General features: G+C 43.8%; 1 protein-coding gene across 3 annotated transcripts in view; it reads right to left on the bottom strand.

Annotated features, from left to right (window-relative positions):
- LOC138467454 (zinc finger protein 300-like) overlaps window positions 1-18,898 on the bottom strand; it is a 392,645-nt gene that overhangs the window by 117,404 nt on the left and 256,343 nt on the right. For all 3 annotated transcript variants that reach the window (XM_069607459.1, XM_069607458.1, XM_069607457.1), the window contains exon 5: window positions 10,312-10,410. In XM_069607459.1, the coding sequence (XP_069463560.1) occupies window positions 10,312-10,410 (99 nt within the window). The remainder of the gene's footprint in view (window positions 1-10,311; window positions 10,411-18,898) is intronic.

Genomic DNA, 18,898 nt, shown 5'->3' on the forward strand with positions numbered 1-18,898 from the left:
CCTTATCCCCATTTGTTCGATAGTAGAATCAGGGATCCGAAGAGAATGAAAAGGCATGCCATTAAAACATTTTTAAAGTTAGCTGCATCTGCAGAGGTGTTCGTTAGTCTTAAAAGGCGTGAATGTCAATGACATAAGAATCTCGTGAATGCCTTAAGATATGTACTCCATCGAAAAGATAATCAACACATGTTGACGATGCTCTTGAAGGCTGACAACAGACAATTCTGGAAGACAATCAATCCCAAAGGGGATGCTATGTCCTCATTTGAAGCTGATGCAATACCAGAAAATATGTGGATCTCTTTTGTTGAGGGTAAATTCAATCTTTCGTTGAGTGCCAATTCCTCTCTGTTCGACCATGACAACATCAGGAGTTATGACCCATGTCCTTGGACGACAGAGGATATAATATGGGCTATTAACAAACTTAAGCCATCAAGGGCTCCGGGTCCGGACAGGATCCATCCCCTTTTGATTAAAAAAGGACCCGACTGCGCGGGCAGCCTGGCTCAAACCTTACTTTGACTCTATTTATGGCACGCACAAGGTGCCGACTTCGTGGACACAGTCCATTCTTATCCCCATTTTCAAAAAGGGAGATCCTCAGGATCCGGCTAATTATCGGCCCATTGCTTTGATCGACTCGACTTGTAAGATCTTCTCCACGCTGCTGCTTAGAGACCTGAACACCTACTTAGTGGAAGCAAACATCCTTTCTCGCTTTCTGGTAGGACTCAGGCAGCTAATTGGATCTCCCCTCAATTCCACAATAGTTTAACATCTGTTGCTTAGTGCCAAGCCTCCTCAGCGGGGCAATATCTATATGGCCTCCCTGGGCCTTTCATCAGCATTTGACTGTGTTGAGCGCCAGCGGCTATGGGCCAAACTCCTTGGTTTGAATGTGCCCTGTAAGTTGGTCTGTCTAGTGGCTTCATTGCATTCCAATTAGGATTTGCCTAAATAAGGAGGGGGCTGTCACTAAACCCTTTCAGGTTTCACTTGGGCTTAGAGAGGGGTGTATACTGGCACCAACTCTTTTTAATCTGTGTTTGTGCAACATAGAACATCTGTGGGAGAGACATGAGTTAATTGCGGTAAGACTGGGATATCTGAGAATTCACTGGCTGGCCTTCGCGGATGACATCATAATTTTTGATCGGACTCCGCAGGGCCTCCAAAACAAATTTAACATCTTTGCGGCGTATACCGCAATGAATAAACTGGCCACAAACGGAGCGAAATCTAAGGTGGTGATCTTCACGAAGCTTAAGAACCCAAGGGTGATGCAATGGTGTGTGGGGGAGGATATCATTGAAAGGGTATCATCTATGAGTTATTTGGAGCACAATTTATCCAACATTGGGTCAATTGAAATGTGGCCATGTGCACTAAAGGCGAAGTTAATGCCACTACTCTCTCACATGAGGCATATCTATTGGAAACTATGCAGGTTGTCTATTTTACCCGCTCACGAATACTATTTGGGCAAGATAGAACCGGTACTGTTGTATGGGTTAGACATGGCGTCTGTAGAGCTTGGCACCTGTTCGAATTTTATTTATTTATTTATTTATATGTTTACACTGTGCCGAAGCCCACAGGCATCAGGGCGTACCAAAAATACAGTGGACATACATATAATACAGGACGGGAGTCAGCTCAATTGGGAGAGGCAGGACTAATTCAATGCTAGTCACTTAAAAAGATGCGTTTTCAGCATTTTCCTAAAACTATTATGATTTCTTTCAAGCTTTAGTTTGATTGGGAGTCTTTTCCAGTTTTGGGCTACTCTCACTGGAAATGCTCTTCCAAGTCTGTTAAACTGTTTGAAGGTCGGGGACTTGATTAGACTTGAGGCCTCTGAAAGGATCTTGATGGAATATATTGAGTGATCCTTTCTTTGAGATAAACTGGGGCGTGCCCGAGCCAGTGTAGATCTGTCCTATCCTTGGTGATATGTTCTCTTCTTGTTCTCCTCTTAATTATCCTCATATTGTTATTAAGGAGGATCTGGCATTTAGTTAGGCATCCTTTCCTGGCACCCAACATCGTGCGTTCCCATAGTCCAATTTCGACAGAATTGTTCCTCTCGCAATGGTGACACAATTATCCTTTGCTTAGGTTGGGTCCGATGGACCTGAGGAAGTGGAGATAGTACTGACAGTGTTTGTGTAAATGCGAGAACTGAGCTTCGGCACCCATTGAAGCTTCTAGGAACAAGCCAAGTGTTTTCACTTTCTCACTGACAGTAATGGAGCAGTCTTTAATGGTGAAGGACTTAAACTCTGAACTGAGTTTAGCTCGAGCTTGCATTGAGCCAAAGATCATCATCTCCATCTTCCTCCCATTCAGACACATAGAGTTCCTCACCATCCAGGCTTTGATGGTGTTATATATGGCTTCTACTTTGGCACTGTCCTTGATGTAACACCCGCTTAGTTCCACCACCAACTGGGTGTCATCTGCATAGTTCGTGAAAAAGGCTCCTATGTTATCGAGCACTATGCAGAGACACCTCAGGTAGAGGTTGAACAAAAGCAGGGATAGACCAGCGCCTTGTGGAACTCTGCAATCAATGGGCGTTTCACTGGAGAATTTTTCCCCCCAGTGGATCTTAGACTTCCTGCCTGATATAAAGGAAATCACCCATCTGGTAGCTTCAAGGGAACAGTTAGCTACATTTTCCAAAACCCACTGGAGCTGTTTATGATCTAAGAGGTTGAAGGCTGCACTCAGATCAAGCAGTACAAGTAGACCCGTTTTGCCCTTATTAGTAATGCTCAACATGTGGGTTTGAAGCCGGATTGTTGCCTATGTAGGATGTTATTTGCTTCTACAATCGATTGGAGCTGTGCAGTAGCCACATTGTCCCTGATTTAAAGTAGGAAATTACTGTTAGTTATGGGGTGCAGGTTACCTGGGTCCTTCGGGTCCTGTCCTGTTTTTTTCACTAGGGGTGTGATAGTAACTGTCTTCAGTGCTATTGGTATTTTTCCATCTCTAAATGAGGAGTTCACCATCCTGGTAAACAGGGGTGCGAAGATCTTTGTTTTCCAGGATTATACTCATAGGGAGGATGTTTTCTGCACAGGAGGTTGGTTTCATGGAAGCCAATAGCTTTAGCATCTCTTCCGTGCTACTGGGCTGAAAATCAAAATGATCCTGATTACATGGTGGTTTTGTCGTGGCGGGTGTACTTTGTTGGCCCTGTGATGTAGCTTGCGCTGCTTGTATTGTTTCTGTGGCCTTCTTTATTTTATTTACGAAGGCCTCTTGCACATTTTCACAGTCCTCCTGTGAGTGCACAGTTGGTGGAAGAATGACTTGGGTTTTTCTATTGATTTTAAAATTTCGAGCAGCTTGCTGGACGAATTTGATGCCAATAAGATCTGTTTGTTGAAGAAATTCTTTTTAACTTCTACAATGCAGTTTTTATAATGCTTTTCTATGTCCTTCCACTTGTCCACATTAGTTTGTGATGGTGACTTCTGCATATTTTCTCTTTCCTTCTTTTTTCTCTTTTCAACTCCACTAGTTCAGAATTAAACCACTTTTGTTTTTTTTATTGGCTCTGACCAGCTTATTCCTGATGGGCGCCACACCGGTCTACTAGCTCTTGAAATTGTAAATTGTATTTAACAACAATGTCCTCACATGTGTCATCGCAGAGCTTTCCTCCAGGATTGTTTTAATACCTAGCTCTAGCTGTGCTGTAGTTATTTTCTTGTAATTCCTGTTCTGAATTTTTTTTATGTTCGTTGTTGTTTTTCAATTGAAAATTTTGTATAAGTGTCGAGAAAGATACGTTGTGGTGATCTGTCCATATACAAGGGGTAGTTTTTCCCATTCATGCCTCAAGGGTGTGGTTAATTGCCCAATCAAGTTGGTTCCCTTTTGCAGTTGTCGGTTCTGAATTTAGTACCGAGAACTCAATGTTGTTTAATGCCCTTTCCAGATCAATTGCATCCTTATCCTCTGAGTTTCCTCTACACCTATTGAGGTCTCCCAGTACTACTGGTGCTGTCGTGGTACCTTTAATGTTGTTGAGCTGCTGGATGATTTCGCCGTTAAAATCCAACGTTAGTGAGGGTGGTCTTTAAATCACTATAATGTTAATACAACTGTGGTTAGATGATGTGTGTTTAAGGTGAAGCAGTTTATTGTGGATGGGAACATGAGAATTGAGTCCCTAACTATGACTGCTAGGCCCCGTCCAATCCCTGTTTCCCTATTTTTGTGGTGGATGGTATAACCTTCAGGTACTGCCTTCTCAATTGTAGGGCCGCTAGGGTCCTGGAGCCAAGTTTCATTCAGACATAATATATCCAAGTCGTCCTCAATGATTAGCTCGTGGATACTAAGAGCATGTTTATTCATCGATGTTGTGTTCAGCAAGCATACGTTAAACTCTTTGTTAGCGTTTGCTTTATCAGTGGGACTTACCCGTACTAACGGATGGGTATCTTTCCTCTTTTTATGCTGCCTGTGGGTGTCTTGGTGTACCTTGCTAATACTGACCGACATGCCATGCAAGGGACCTTGTGGAAAAAGGTATTGGGGCTTGCCCTGTCAGTGCCTAATGGGATTGTCAGGCATGAACTCAACTTGATCTCATTACAGGCTAGATTCCAATGGAGTCTGTTATTGTCATACCTTAGGTTTCTAAGCCCCCCAACCAACTCTCTGTATATGGATCTGAATCAGATTATGATCCAATGTTCAGTTCCAGCTTTTAAAAGGTTTCAGGACAGTATGGACAACTTATTGGCACGAATTGGCTCAAACGTGTTGGAACTAAAATGCAATCCTGACGCTGTTAAGGCCAAGTTGTTCAGGGATGACTGGAGAATTACGATAGAATCCATGAACCAATATTCTACCTATCAACAGTATGCTAGGTTTCTCCACAGTTGGGGCCAGCTCCCGGCCTATCTTGAATGCTTTCCCCGCCCGAGTCCCGGAAGGTGTACCTTAGATTTAGGTTGAATCAATTCCATACTTATGAATGGAATTGATAAGTAAAGCGTCATGCCTTGAAACACTTGTTTATAGGCGCTTTGTAAATTCCATATCATAATGCACTAGAAAGTGGCTTGTATCTGACTTAGAAAGGTCATGCATAGGGGATGTTTGTCACTTCTGTAAAGGGAAATCTACGGTGGAAAATTTGAGACACTGGATTCTAGATTGCTACTCTTTGAGTGCGATCAGAATAAAGTGCTTCAATAAAGAACTACATAGTTTTGCCTCGGAAATTCTCTAAAGAACTATTGTGGTCTCGTATTATGTGGGGAAACAATCTATCCCTAACCAATTTGCTTGTCCGATTCTTAAATGAAATTGAATTGATGTGCCACGAGAATAATGTTTTAGAAATGCAATTAATGAATGTATTAATCAAATGAAAGATTTTAATGTAATGTAATGATTGAATGGTCTTAGTTATGATGGTATTTTGGCATCTTTGTACTTTGTGTAAGGTTTTTCTGTTAACCAAATCACAAATAGACAATAAATAAATAAAAGAGATGTTGGAAAAATCATGGAGCCGCCATCACTAACGGGTTGGCAGTCCATTAGTGAAGAATGCCTGAATGGTTGGGTTCAGAGGCGGGGATGTCTGCAGATCATACCCAGTACTGTAGCAACAGGAAGGGTATAGTGCTACGTCTAGCTAGCTGGGAATAGGTCAGAGCAGCCTACAGTACTGAGTGACAGCACAGTATGAACGCAAATCTCATCAGTGGTTCTTGTTGTCTGATTTGCCCATCCAGTGAGACACTGAGTCTATGATGAGATGAGTGAGCCCCAGTGGCTTCTGCCGCCAATCCTGCCTGGACACTGTGACCTGACCCAGATCTACCAGACCTGCATCACAGGCACACTGTAGATAGACGCAAAGTGAGATAATTAATTTAAATGAAGTTGCCCTCTTTGAAATAAACCATCTGTTGCTTCCTCAAGCAAAAAATATATATATTTGGAAGGGTAGCTCAGGGGCAACACACTTGCTTTGGGAACAAGAGGATGCAGTGCAACATGGGTTCAGTTCCTATTCCAGTGCTTAGAAGCTGGATGAGGCTGGCATTAAGCAAGATATAAAGGACCAAAGAAAATAATAAAAAGAGCCTTTTCTAGGGGTAATGTCATGGAGCTGTTGCTGCTGTTTACACTTTAAAATTGAAAGAACCTGCAATGACTGTGACCTGCAACACATCCTTCCCCTCTATCTCACATCCAACAAATACAACTTTGGGTTACTTACCAAATAAGCAAAACAGGAAGGTGATGGCTAGAAGGTTTCAAATCATTCATAACCACTGGCACAGCTCTGGGCAACCCTCCAGACCATCATTTCTCAGCCTGCCAAGCCACTTCAGAAGGGGAAAGACCATATGCAAACCATGCTTGCTCCCATCCCAAAAGGGGCAGTCCAGCCCGAACTGCTAGGTTACACCCCTTCTGCACGAGACAAGCATCCCCAGGCATGTTCCATCCTCACTGGGCATCATGAGTGAGGAGTATCCTGGGTCTCACGGCTCAGCAGGCTGTTCAAGGGGCGATGTCATGGAGCTGATACTGCTGTTTACATTTTAACATTAAAAAAACACGCAATTACTGTGACCTGCAACACATTCTTCCCCTGGACCTCCCATCTAACAAAGAAAACTCTGGGTTACTTACCAAATAGGCAAAACAGAAAGGGAATGGATGGAAGGTCTCAAATCATTCATAACCACTGGCACAGCTCTGGGCAACCGTCCAGAGCATCGTTTTTCTGGTTGGACTTGTGTTGGTCAGTTGCTGTTTGCAGTCTGTGGCCAGACACTTGGCACTGGATGTCTGTGCTTGGGGTTTAGGCCTCTTCAAGATGCTCTGTCTGTTTACAGTTTAGCCTGAGTTATGTACAATAGTCCAGGTTGTTGTGTTGGACGTCTGCTTACATTCACAGTCATTTGGTAATATGGGCCTATACACACTGATATTAACGCTACATATGGTGATCCATTCTTGTATGAAATGTATATCATATTACAGTGATATCATAATCATATTTGTCTTAGTTTATTGAGGAAGAATGCAATGCAATGCCACTTATTTTTTTGTCAAGGGGTGAAAGGTTGCGTGCCATCACTTCCTGTGATGTCAATGGGGCGTGGTCAAATGACATCACTTCCTGTGATGTCATCAGAGGTAAAGGGTTATGTGATGTCACTTCCGCTACCCCAGGCATTTTGGTGAAAAGACGCCCCTTCTAGAAACCCTTTGGAATGCAGATAAAATCATCTTGCTGATACACTGATCTGACGAGGAAAGACATTTACTATTCAATTATCTTAAACACTGCACACTTTGGAGTCATTAGGGTTTTGGTTGAGATACTTTATCACTGTTTTCAGGACCAGCACGAGACAGGTCATTTATAATAATAGTGTAATATTAGTTTGTGGCATTGGTGTCAGGATTGTGTTAAATTCTTGAAGTGACCTTAGGACGCAAATACATACCCAAACAATTGTCTCATATTGCCACAAGGAAAGTATATATGCCTTCATTTGGAAAGGGGGCAGTAGGATCAACGCCCCTCCACCCGAAAGTCCCAGGAATCCTGTGGCAAAACATTATTTTTGTCACAGCATTCTGGATCCCTGTAGGATGGCAGGGAGTAGACACTCAAAAGGTTAATATTAGATTGGATCTCGAAATATATTTATTCAAAACTGTAGATGTGGTACAATCAGATATTTTGGGAATAGATAAATGTATCTTGTCTCAACCACAATGCAATCCAAAACTTTTACCTCCAATCTTGCCATCTTTGTTGGTGTCAGTACATTTTCCTTAAAAAACATTTATTGTATGAGGACATAAGCTAATAACAATGCATAACTAATAGACTGTTTTGATTTTAAAACGACAACCATTTTGGCGATGTTTTCTCAACGTACAATTCCTCCACCCACATTCTCCTGGTTTTTCCTTTATTTATTCACAATTGATGCCAATTAATTTGTAATTAAGTGAAGCTTGACATATCTTTAAAGCTGCATTCGTACAGGGTGATACTGGAGTTATCAGTCAGTCAGATTTTGCTGTGAGAAAACCTTTTATTTTGTTTATCAAATATGAAATATGAACATGAAGGGAAAGAAAGGTCCATTGACATAGAAATGGGCATGTCTATAATGGGATTCAAAGGTAAAAACAACACTATGAACTAATGACATGACTATGATAGGTCCTTGACAACTGCTAGTGCTTCAGGAACAAGTGCAGAACAAAGACGTCTGCCCAGCCTTAATTATTAGGATTCTGAGATCATGAATGTCTTCTGCGCAACAAGAAAAGGAGGCTATAAAAAACATGTGATTAGGGGACAATTGGAATTATACACTGGGTTAATCTATTCTATCAGGTGTCATATTGAATTGCACATAGGGTTCATCCCTGAGTATGTGTTTTACTAAGAGCAGTGAGAGCACTGGAGGATGTAGACCGATGTCAGAAAGTACATACAATCCAGATCTCCTTAAGAGCTGGACAGCCGAGACCAGTAAACACGAATCAAATACTGCAATATGTGACAAGGTATAGGGACCCCCTTCAACCTGAGTTAGGTGGCCATTCTGGGTACAGCCAGAGCCAGAACTCCCTGGCTCCCCACAGTGCTTAAATATGTGCAGGCATATTGGTACTACTGTTCATACCTCAGTACCTATCAGCCCCCATCCTGGCCAGGTCCCTTTTTCTTTTTCAACACACACAAAGACCCGTGAACACCTAACCTCTGTATAGCCAGACAGGAATCCCCAAGCCTAGGAGCAAATAAAAGTAGCGGGAGACCAAAACTGCCACTCCCAGAATGCAACTGGGATCAACTGGGAAACCCAGACTAAAACTAGGGTAATGGAATTGTGACCAAAAGGAAAAAGAAACCCACATCCAAACCCACCAACCCCAGACGGACCCTAGGACCCACAAATCCTTCCCAAACCCAGTTGGAAGCAAAACTCATCAAAACCCGGTGAGAATCCCAGTAAAAATGAGCAGCATAAGCACATGCATGCTGGCCCAAGAACGTAGAATGAAAAGGGGGCAGAGCCAGGTGCCTTCTTAAAGACTTCTAAGGGAAGTCCCAGCCCCCAGAGGACTATCTCAGAGATTGGCCATTGGGAACAGCTGAAATAAAGGGCAAATGGGAGCCAAGAGGGACTCCACAACAGGGAAGACTGGGCTACAAAAAGCCAGCAGGGACAGAGGAGGGTGAAAGCTGTTTGTTGAGGTTGGGAGCAGAGGAGGTAGACCAAGAGACCAGCGAGGAGCGTGGATCAGTAGGAGAAGGAGGTGGAGGTACCTGATGCAGCATAGAGAAAGAGTTAAGGTAAGGTGTTAAGGTGTTAGATGGTGGTATTCATTGATTAGTTTGTGAGAGATTGACTGCTGAAAGGGAGGATAGACAGAAGGGAATGGAATAAAGACTAGGTGTGAAACCGCGTGTGTGTGTGTGTGTGTGTATGTATATATATATATATATATATATATATATATATATATATATATATATATATATATATATATATATATATATGAAGAAGAGATGAAAGTGAGAGTAGGCATGTTCAGTGGTGGGAGTGAGGAGTGTTGGACGGAGGGACCATCAGGATGGAGTTGGCCGGCCAAGATAGGGGAGTGGAGATATAAAGAGAGCAGCAAGAACAGGCAACGAAGTGTGCAGGGAAAGTGAGGAGAGAGATAATACCGGGAAGCAGAGTATAGGGACAGGGAGAGACCAGTGAGACGGTGTAGATAAGAGAAGTGGAAGAGACCTTTAAGATCAGTGGAAGGAGTGTGGAGAGAGAGAGAAAGAGGGAGACAGAGAGGGAGGAGGAGGGGTGTGAGCGAGGGAGAGAAGCCAGGGAGGTGAGGAGTGAGGAGAATGTGTGGATTTAAATATTGAAAGAAATGATCAACCAGACAACCCATCAGGTCCCTTAGGAATTGCCTGGTGGAGATATTTAGATAAAGCCACAGACAGTAGGCCTCCTCCTTGGAATAATGGATACATCCTGACAACAGGCATCAACTGGTGATAATCTACAGATATCGTGAGGATCATTATGGGGAATAGGGAAGCCTGTGTTAGGGAGATGGAAGTCCCTCAGATGACGAGGAGGTAAGCTCCTCAGACCACCCCTAATTTGGGAACCCAAATTCATTTGAAATACCTATTTCTGCTGTAATAAAAAAAGTTACAATTATTTAATTGCTGTGACATTCTGGGAGCAAAGTTTTACATATACTGCTTACCTGTGCAACTGCTTATACTTCTTTGTATATTACTGTCACGATGGTCCAAGCAATAGGTTTCTTCCTCATCTTTGATGTCAAATGAAATAACTGCATTTCCTGTTATATAAAAAATAAATATTATTAATTTGTCATCTGGTCATATTTTTAAGATTGTGAAATTGTCTACTCTGGGAAACTTGAGGTATCGTCACTTTTACTCCCCCTGGATCCTCTTCTCAGGTGTCCAGGGAAAGGCCATCACTTTAAGATCCTGACCCTGCGGGTGGAGAAGCGAGGGAGGATAACCTGGGTAAAGGGTCCTTGAGGATTGGCAGTGGGGTGCCCACAGGTGAAACATGGTATCCCCCTTTCCCTATGGAAGACCAACCTAACCTTCCCCCAGCCTTAATAGGCTATTGTAGAACATCTCCCCTCATTTCTCCTAACTCAACCTTTGATAGTACTGGGACGAGGAAGAGGCGACTAAGAGTAATGAACACTGAAACGTACTGTCACCACTTTGGTACTAGACAAAGAACATGCCTACAGAGTATGTGCAAGGTCAGGTATGTCCCTTTAATCATAGTCAGGCAGATCCAATTGGGAATCCACACCTGCAACCTGTCAAGTGTCTGCAGGTGTATAAAGGGAGACCAATGGAACAAGCAAAGAGAGCAGCAGGGAGACCAGCAGGGGGCCTGCGTCATGAGGAGGCAGCCGTGGTGGGACCTTTGAAGGAGCCAGGACGCCGGCCGATATCCCAGAGAGTTTATGAGCCCAAGGCAGGTCGGATATGCAGTTGCCACAGGTCTGGGAGCCTCCAGGTTGGAAAACAAGCAGCCAGAGCTGTGAGTGAGTAAGAAGAGAGAGGACGCCATCTACGTTCATGTATAAGCACTTGAATTGCCGGTGTGCAGAAGACATCAGCCGCCATGTGAGCGGGGCTTGCGAAGGCTGGCCTGCCTGCCTGAGAAGCTGAAAGCAGCGGGAGCCGCCGGGAAGGAACACTGAGGACCGGCGAGTGTCGGGAGGAAGATGCTCACAAGCCGGAGCGTTCCTAGCAGACCGCATGTAGATAAAGTTATACCAAACTAAATACAAACTTGAAATTAAGCTGAACTATGTTTATTGAATACTGACAATAATACAATCTTGAAAGTGAGTTGAGTTAAACATATTGAGTACCGAACTGAATGCAAATTAGTAACTAAGCTGAATTACGCATACTGAATATCAAACTTAACGAAACCTTGAAATTAAGCATTCTGAACACTAAATGGAAATAAAACTTTATGGGCAAAACAAGTAACTGATGAAAGCTAAAACAGGAACGTGCCAAAGTGAAAACCTTTGAAAAAGAGTGCAAGTGTGAAAGAATGTAACAGAAAGGTGGGGCATGAATCGGACCACCATATAGTGACCTTTTATGAATGGATACAGTGCAGCAAGGCCAAAGTCTGGCAAGAGAGTGTGACCCGGTATGGCAAGGCCAAGAGGTGAACCAGGTGAAACCAGGAGTGTGTAAAACCACCAATAAAGCCAAGACGCTGACAAAGAGAAACTAAGTGAATGTAAATCTGTGAATGGGACAGTTACAGAAGAACCTATGCGAGCTGATGAGCCTAGGGTCTTGGTTGCGTGACCTGTGATGGGTGGATCGTGTGGTCTGACAATTGCACCTAGACCAGTGAGCCCTAAATTGTGAAAGCCAAAGACATTGTGATAAACAACCAAAATGAAGCACAGTAAGAAAAGTGGTAATGCCATTCGGAAGGAGGGTCAGGTTGACCAAGAGTTGTGTTGAACTTTGTAACACAAATACTGGTTGTTACATTTAATTCTTAAGGAAGGGAACCCTGAGACTTAAGGAGCTTCAAGTGGTGTCTTGAGGACGGAGCCTCAAGACCGGTTTCATTTGAACTGTGTTACTTGGAATTCATGAGACTTGTGTGGAATTGTTTTGAACTCGGAGAAGGGGAGCTGAAGAAGAAGCTAAGAGCTGGAAGAAGCTCAGAACTTTGGGTTGATCACCATTTCTTTTATTATTGACATCCCTACACATTGTTTAGTTTTAGTTGTGAGGGCAAGGATAGACTTTGGACCCAGACAGACTTTTAAGTTGAACTCTTTGACTGCTTAGTTTTGTTCAGGTAGGGAAATCCCACTTTAGCATAGGGCAAGTTAGGCCTTCTATCATCCTGACATTTACTTAAATAAATCAGATTGTTTTGAACTTTGAATCAGTTGTCTGTATATTGCTTCATGATTGCTTCATGATGCCTTCACACTACCCAGCATCTGACATGCCATCCACCACCCATAAGTAATTTCAAAATTTGGGTGAGGAAAAATGGACAGACACCTTTCAAATTCCTTGGACATGTCAATAAAAAAAAAGATAATCAACTTTTGTGTCTGTCCCCGAAAAAAACGAATGGGTGATTTAAAAAAATCTTGAGAAATATGGAACTTCACGAACCAGTAGGTTTTCCATTGGTCATGGACGTGTCTGAGCACTAGCTCTTGTGGTGTGAAGCGTGTAAATGCAAGAATTTTAGGCTTCAGTGATAGTGGCTGAAACGAGATGGATCAGACAAATTTGTGTTTTGGAAAGAATTGTAATTGACGTCAACATGCTCTATATAAACACGCATTGGCAATGCCAACAGTTTGGACTTCGTCCCTCCTCATGCCATTCCTCTCTATCTGTTCTCCAATGCAATAGTATCTGCTTATAGGTGTCTCAAGCAACACCTAATATCCCAAACTAAAACAACCTCACTCTACATGTATTACTAGTGAGAGCTTCAGCAACACCTCGCAACACTGTAAATAGAAACAAGCTGTAATATTCATCCTACACAAGAAAGCTCACATTGACTCACCAGTGCTTTTGTTTCATCGAATACACAATTTTGGATTTTGACACGAAAGGTGGTTATCATCTGACAATATTTATTCAATTTCACTCTTAAATTAAAAAAGATTAACAAAAAGTTATATGATAATCAATGTCTGCATCAAAATACACACACATACCAGATTAAACTAACAGACTGTTGATTCATAGTGAGATTTATTGATCCTAGACCAGGATTTTCAAATAGGAGTTGGGAATAATTATTTTTCAATCTGTCTTCTCAAAGTGTGTCACTTTTATGAACCACTTCAGTGCTCAATTCACTTATTAAGGGCTCAGAAGCTGCCATTTTGCATTCAGGCCAAGAGCACTCCTCCAAAAAAGTCAATCTAACTCACAAGAGCTTTAGAATGGAACTCAGCAATTCCTTTGAAAACTGATCGCCATTGAAAATTGCTGATTTCATGGCGTCTAATAGGTCACACATTAAACACTAATGTTACCAACTAAAAAGGTTGATTTTGCATTAAGAAGTCACTTTCACATCATAAAAAATGCCTAAGGTAAATTCAAGAACGTCTACTAACAACCAAGAAGTACAGCAATAACACACAGGTTTAAAAAAAAAACAATATTTGGTAAGCATACACTTCCTGGAGTTCACAGAATATGTTTAAGTGTTAGTGTTCAGTTTCAAAGATTGTTTTTACTCATCAATTCAAATTCATGTACAATTTTTATCCCACAAGTGCCTACAATGAATTGCCGCAAAAGCACATCATGTCATAATCGGCACATTTTTAACAGGAGCATATGTTTCTCAGCACTTCTCTGGGAACTCCGGTGGTCCTGGACCGGAGCCCTAGCACAAGCCCTGTGATGCACTGATGTGAGCTTACTGCGGCCCTCAGAAACTTTTCATTTATCTGTAGTGCAGCATGTCGAGTCTCAAAGCACCGAAGCAGCCGGAAGGCAGTATTATTGGCGATAACCCACAAAATAAAACACTTTCCATTGGTCCATCCACAAACGGTTCAAGAACATCAATAAGGACGAAAGGAATCTTTAATGTACTTCTTTAGCATGACAAAGACAACTCAGTGGTCTAAGAGCATCTTTCAGTTTGTGTCATTCCGTGACTCAGCATTGAGAGCTGGATCACCAAGAAACTATTTTTAACACTGGGTAAACAACAGCTGCATACGACCATAGAGTGTCTTCAACCCTGGAACAGTGATGAGGTTGCAAGACTTATTCGCAATTAAAGCTGACGTCCAAAATTAGATATACCATCTATAAAAATAAGCAACGCACCGTAACGTTTGACAGCACTTGCATTATCAATGACATATAAGTAGTCTGCAGAACGATAATCAGATTAGCCAAGATGTACACAGACAAAAAAACGATTTTCTGATTTGTCACACGCCATTCTCTACTGACTATTACATTCCAGTAACCGAATTTAGACAGTTTAACCATGAACAAATGCAAGTGAAGGACTTTCATAAATCTAACATTGGTGAAAACAAATATGGAGTTCAACCTTTCTCCATTGTTATGCCTGTAAGCTTCTCTGATGTTTACTTGGAACCTTCTCCAAGGTTCCATGTACACATCAGAGAAGCTTACAGGCATAAAAATCGAAATGTTTATAATTTACCAGAGTATATTTATGATTAACTGCTTGGAACCTTCTTCATTTCTTGCCATACCACGTTTGACATACTTCAGGATACATGCTGTTCGCCTGCAGAATTACCCACACGACTCCTCATTCATGATAACGACACAATGAGGAGCGGACACAAACAAAGGCTACAAACACACGTCTTTATTCAAGTGTGTCCCTCACTCTAACTAACTCCTCCTCATCCGCTTTCCTCTCTCCCCCTCCCTGTGACCCGGCCTGCCCCTCACCAAGTGACATGGGTGCCGGCTTCACAAAACATCACAACCCTCCCTTTCTTAGCAAAACGTTACTACTCAGTTAATTTCTTCTATGAGTTTGTGGGGCCTTTTCCTCGCCCGCTGGGGCCTCTCCATCAAGTTTAGCTGCCAATGACAATTCCCTGCCCGCATGGGTGAACTGACCTGGTCCTCACTGGAGTCCTCTCCAACTCCTTCATAGGGAGCATCCCACTCCTGTGGATCAGAGTCCTCTTCTGGAGTTCTTGCCATGACAATCCCGGGCACCTTCTTGAAGTACCAGGAATTTTGGGTCACCTCTCTCCTTTCTCCTTCAGCGGTGATGAGAGACCCTTTCACTCGGATGATAGTCAATGGTTCCTTGTCGAAAGTGGCGGTGTGTTTGTGGGTCTGGGGCTGGAGCACTATCACAAGGTCCCCCACCTCTAGATCATTCTCACAAGCTCTCCTAGCCACATCAGCTCGCTCCTTCATACTTCCCTTGGCACTCATGTCCCGCTCACAGATCTCCGGGTCTACCGCATATCTCTCCCAGGTGCCATGACATGCAGGATTCTTGTGCGTATGTTCCGCCCAAACATCACTTCCGATGGTGCTTTTCCAGTGGTAGTGTGGGGTGTGTTGCGATAATCATGCAGTAGCTGATATAAGATCTTGTCAACAGGCTCTCCCGTCAGGCGTGCAATTTGCACATTTCTCTTGATGTTGCTCATAAAGCGTTCCACCGTTCCATTGGTCTGCGGCCAAATCAGTGTGACTCGTCTGTGGGTGAAACCCATGTATTCTGCAAACGTTTTAAAATCCTGCCCCGTGAAGGGGGGTCCATTATCGGATTTGACTACTCTCTGTATCCCATATGAGGCAACCATCCTGTCCAGCGCCTGTATGGTGTGGTAAGCATAGGTAGAGGGCACCAATTGTAGATCTGGGAATCGAGAGCATTCGTCCATTGCCACAAATATATATTCCACCTTTCCAAGGGAGCAAAGAAATCAACTGCTACCTTGTCCCATGCTTTCTCTGGTAGGTCTGTCATGCACAATGCCTCAGGTCGTGTCCGAGGGCAGATGACTGCACACGTGGGACATTGTCGGAGAAGCATTTCCACCTGCGCATCCAGCTGCGGAAACCCTACTTTCTGCCACAGCATCCTCTTAGTGGACAGAATCCTGCAGTGTCCCTCAAATGCAGGCTCTAAAATCTTCCTTTGTAATGTCCGGAGAATTACTATTTTGGTTGCTTTGAGTAAAAGCCTTTCTTGTGATATGGACAGTTCCTCCCTCACCGCCACCAGGGTACTGAGATCTTGTTGAATTTCTGGGTTGGCGCACACACCCGTCTACTTGGTCTGTCTCCATCGACCTGATTCAATGCACCTGAAGATGATTTGCATGGCCATTTTCTGTGCGATGTGTGCCAGGTCAACTCCCTTTGGGGTAGCTGCATGTAAGATGTAATGTATATATTGATCTACAATTGAGGGTGTAGGCATGGGGCTCTTGCGCAGATATCTAGATAGGAAACCTGAGGGGTTGTCATCCTTCCCAGGGCAATGAATGATGCGGAAACTGTAGTCCTGCAGTCTCAAATCCCACTATGCAATTCTGGGGGGCATTTTTGCTTGAGAGTTCCCATAGATGAAAAGCAGGGCTTGGTGGTCGTTGACCACTGTGAAGGGTTTCCATATAGGAATAAATGAAAATGACCTTCTTTTTCAGCATGCACGTATGCTTGTTCAATCCTTGAGAGACTTCTACTGGTGTACAAGACAATGTGACGTGTCCCGATGTTCCCGGAATAGACCTGCGTCAAGATAGATTCCAACCCTACGGGGCTGGCGTCCACAACCAATTCTGTCTCCCTTGAGGTATTGAAGTATGGCCTGTTTTTGGTGTCCGCTATGCGTTGTCAAATTGTCTCAAATGCCTGATGACATGCATCTGTCCACGCAAACATTGCTTGCTGTTTCGTCAGGGCTCTCAAGGGCTCACTGACTGATGCGAAATACTGGATGTACCGGGTACAGTAGCTAGCGAGTCCTAAAAAGGATCGTAAATCTAAGACATTTGTTGGGGGCTCTGTCTCAGTGAGGGCAGTCACCTTCTCCGGATCCGGGGTCATTGCCTGCGCCGAGAATATGTGTCCAAAGAACTACAAATTGTCCCTATTTAGCATGAGGTGAGCTACCACAAGTGGCATGCACACTCTCGTGAGGGTGTTACCGTGTTGTTCTTGATCTTGCCTGCACACTAGAATGTCATCACTGTAATTTAAACAGCTGGGGATATGCTTTATGGCATTATGTATTTCTGCCCGAAAAATATCTGCACCCGATGAGACTCCAAAACGGAGGGGTTTGTATCCGTAGAGTCCCAGATGAGTGACAAATGTGGTTATGTATCTGGACTCTTTGCTCAGTTCCAGTTGATATCCATTGTTAAGGTCCAGTTTTGAAAATACAGTGGCACTGTTCAGCAGATGGACCATGCGGTGATCCGTGGAGCTTTATGACGCTCTCATAGTATGGCTTAATTAGACCGATGCATATCTACTAGGGGTGTACCGAATATTATATTTACTATTCGGCCGAATACCGAATAGTGGACGAAACTAATTGGCTGAAACCAAATAATTACCGAATAGTAGGTTACTACTGGAAATGTGTCAAAATATGCATAACAAGCCAAAACTGTTGGCTTTACCAATGCTTGTTTTAACAGTCCTTCAGTGAAGGGCATGCTTATAAATAGATCATAGCATAGATGGTGGGGACATGGGAGAACATTGCGGGACAACGGAGGGGGTGGGGGATTTGGCAGAACATTGTGGGACAACGGACGGGGTGGGGGGACATGGGAGAACATCGCGGACAACGGAGGGGGTGGGGGGGACATGGCAGAACATCACAGACAACAGAGGGGTGGGGGGACATGGCAGAACATCACGGACAACAGAGGGGTGGGGGGACATGGCAGAACATTGCAGGACAACGGAGGGGGTGGCGGGACATGGAAGAGCATTGTCATGCCACGTGCTTTGCACCGGTGGCCCGACCAACATCAATACTACTGCGGTGAGGCCGCGGGCACCCCCGTGGCCTCACCGTGCTGAAGGGGCGGGGGGGCTCATTAAAATTCGAGGCCACCGGGGTGGGCAAAGTGAGTTTGGGGCCGCTCCTACAGGAGCGGACCCCATTGCATATCAATGTCGGGCCACCGGCTTTGCACCGGTGGCCCGACCATCATCAATATTATTGCGGTGAGGCCGTGGGGGTTCAGGGCACCCCCGCGACCTCACCGTGTTGAGGGGGGCTCACATACCTGTAAGTTATGGTGGTCTCTCCGGGTGCTGCTGGCATCTGCTGGAGCTTGTCCGTTGGCATAGGAAGTGAGGGAAGGGAAGAACTGTTTCCTTCCCTCGCTTCCTATTTCAACACGTTCTGAGGCTGTTTCCTTTGTGGTCAGGCTGCAGAAGCCAATGAGCAAACAGCTTATTTGGCTTGCAGTTGCTCTATCTTGGCTGATGGATCTAAGTATTTGTGAGTCAGAAGTCTGTAGAGTGCATGTATGAGGCCCAGGTCTATGGCGGCTTTGAAGGTTAGGATGAACCCACTGTCCGTTGCGGCCTCCCGTACATGCATGGTATCCTTTTTGTTTGTGTTTTGTATCTGCAGTGTGCCATGAAGTATGCATTGTAGGGTAGTGACATTTTTTAACCATATGGCTAGATGTTTACCTCTGCTGGTCGATGTCGTGGAGAATGCAGGAGATTGTTGTAAACCTCTTCGCTTATGACATTTACCGTAGCTCCTGTGTC

The sequence above is a fragment of the Ambystoma mexicanum genome, chromosome 4q, assembly GCF_040938575.1.
Source record: "Ambystoma mexicanum isolate Mex_15411 chromosome 4q, UKY_AmexF1_1, whole genome shotgun sequence".
Lineage (NCBI taxonomy): Eukaryota > Metazoa > Chordata > Amphibia > Caudata > Ambystomatidae > Ambystoma > Ambystoma mexicanum.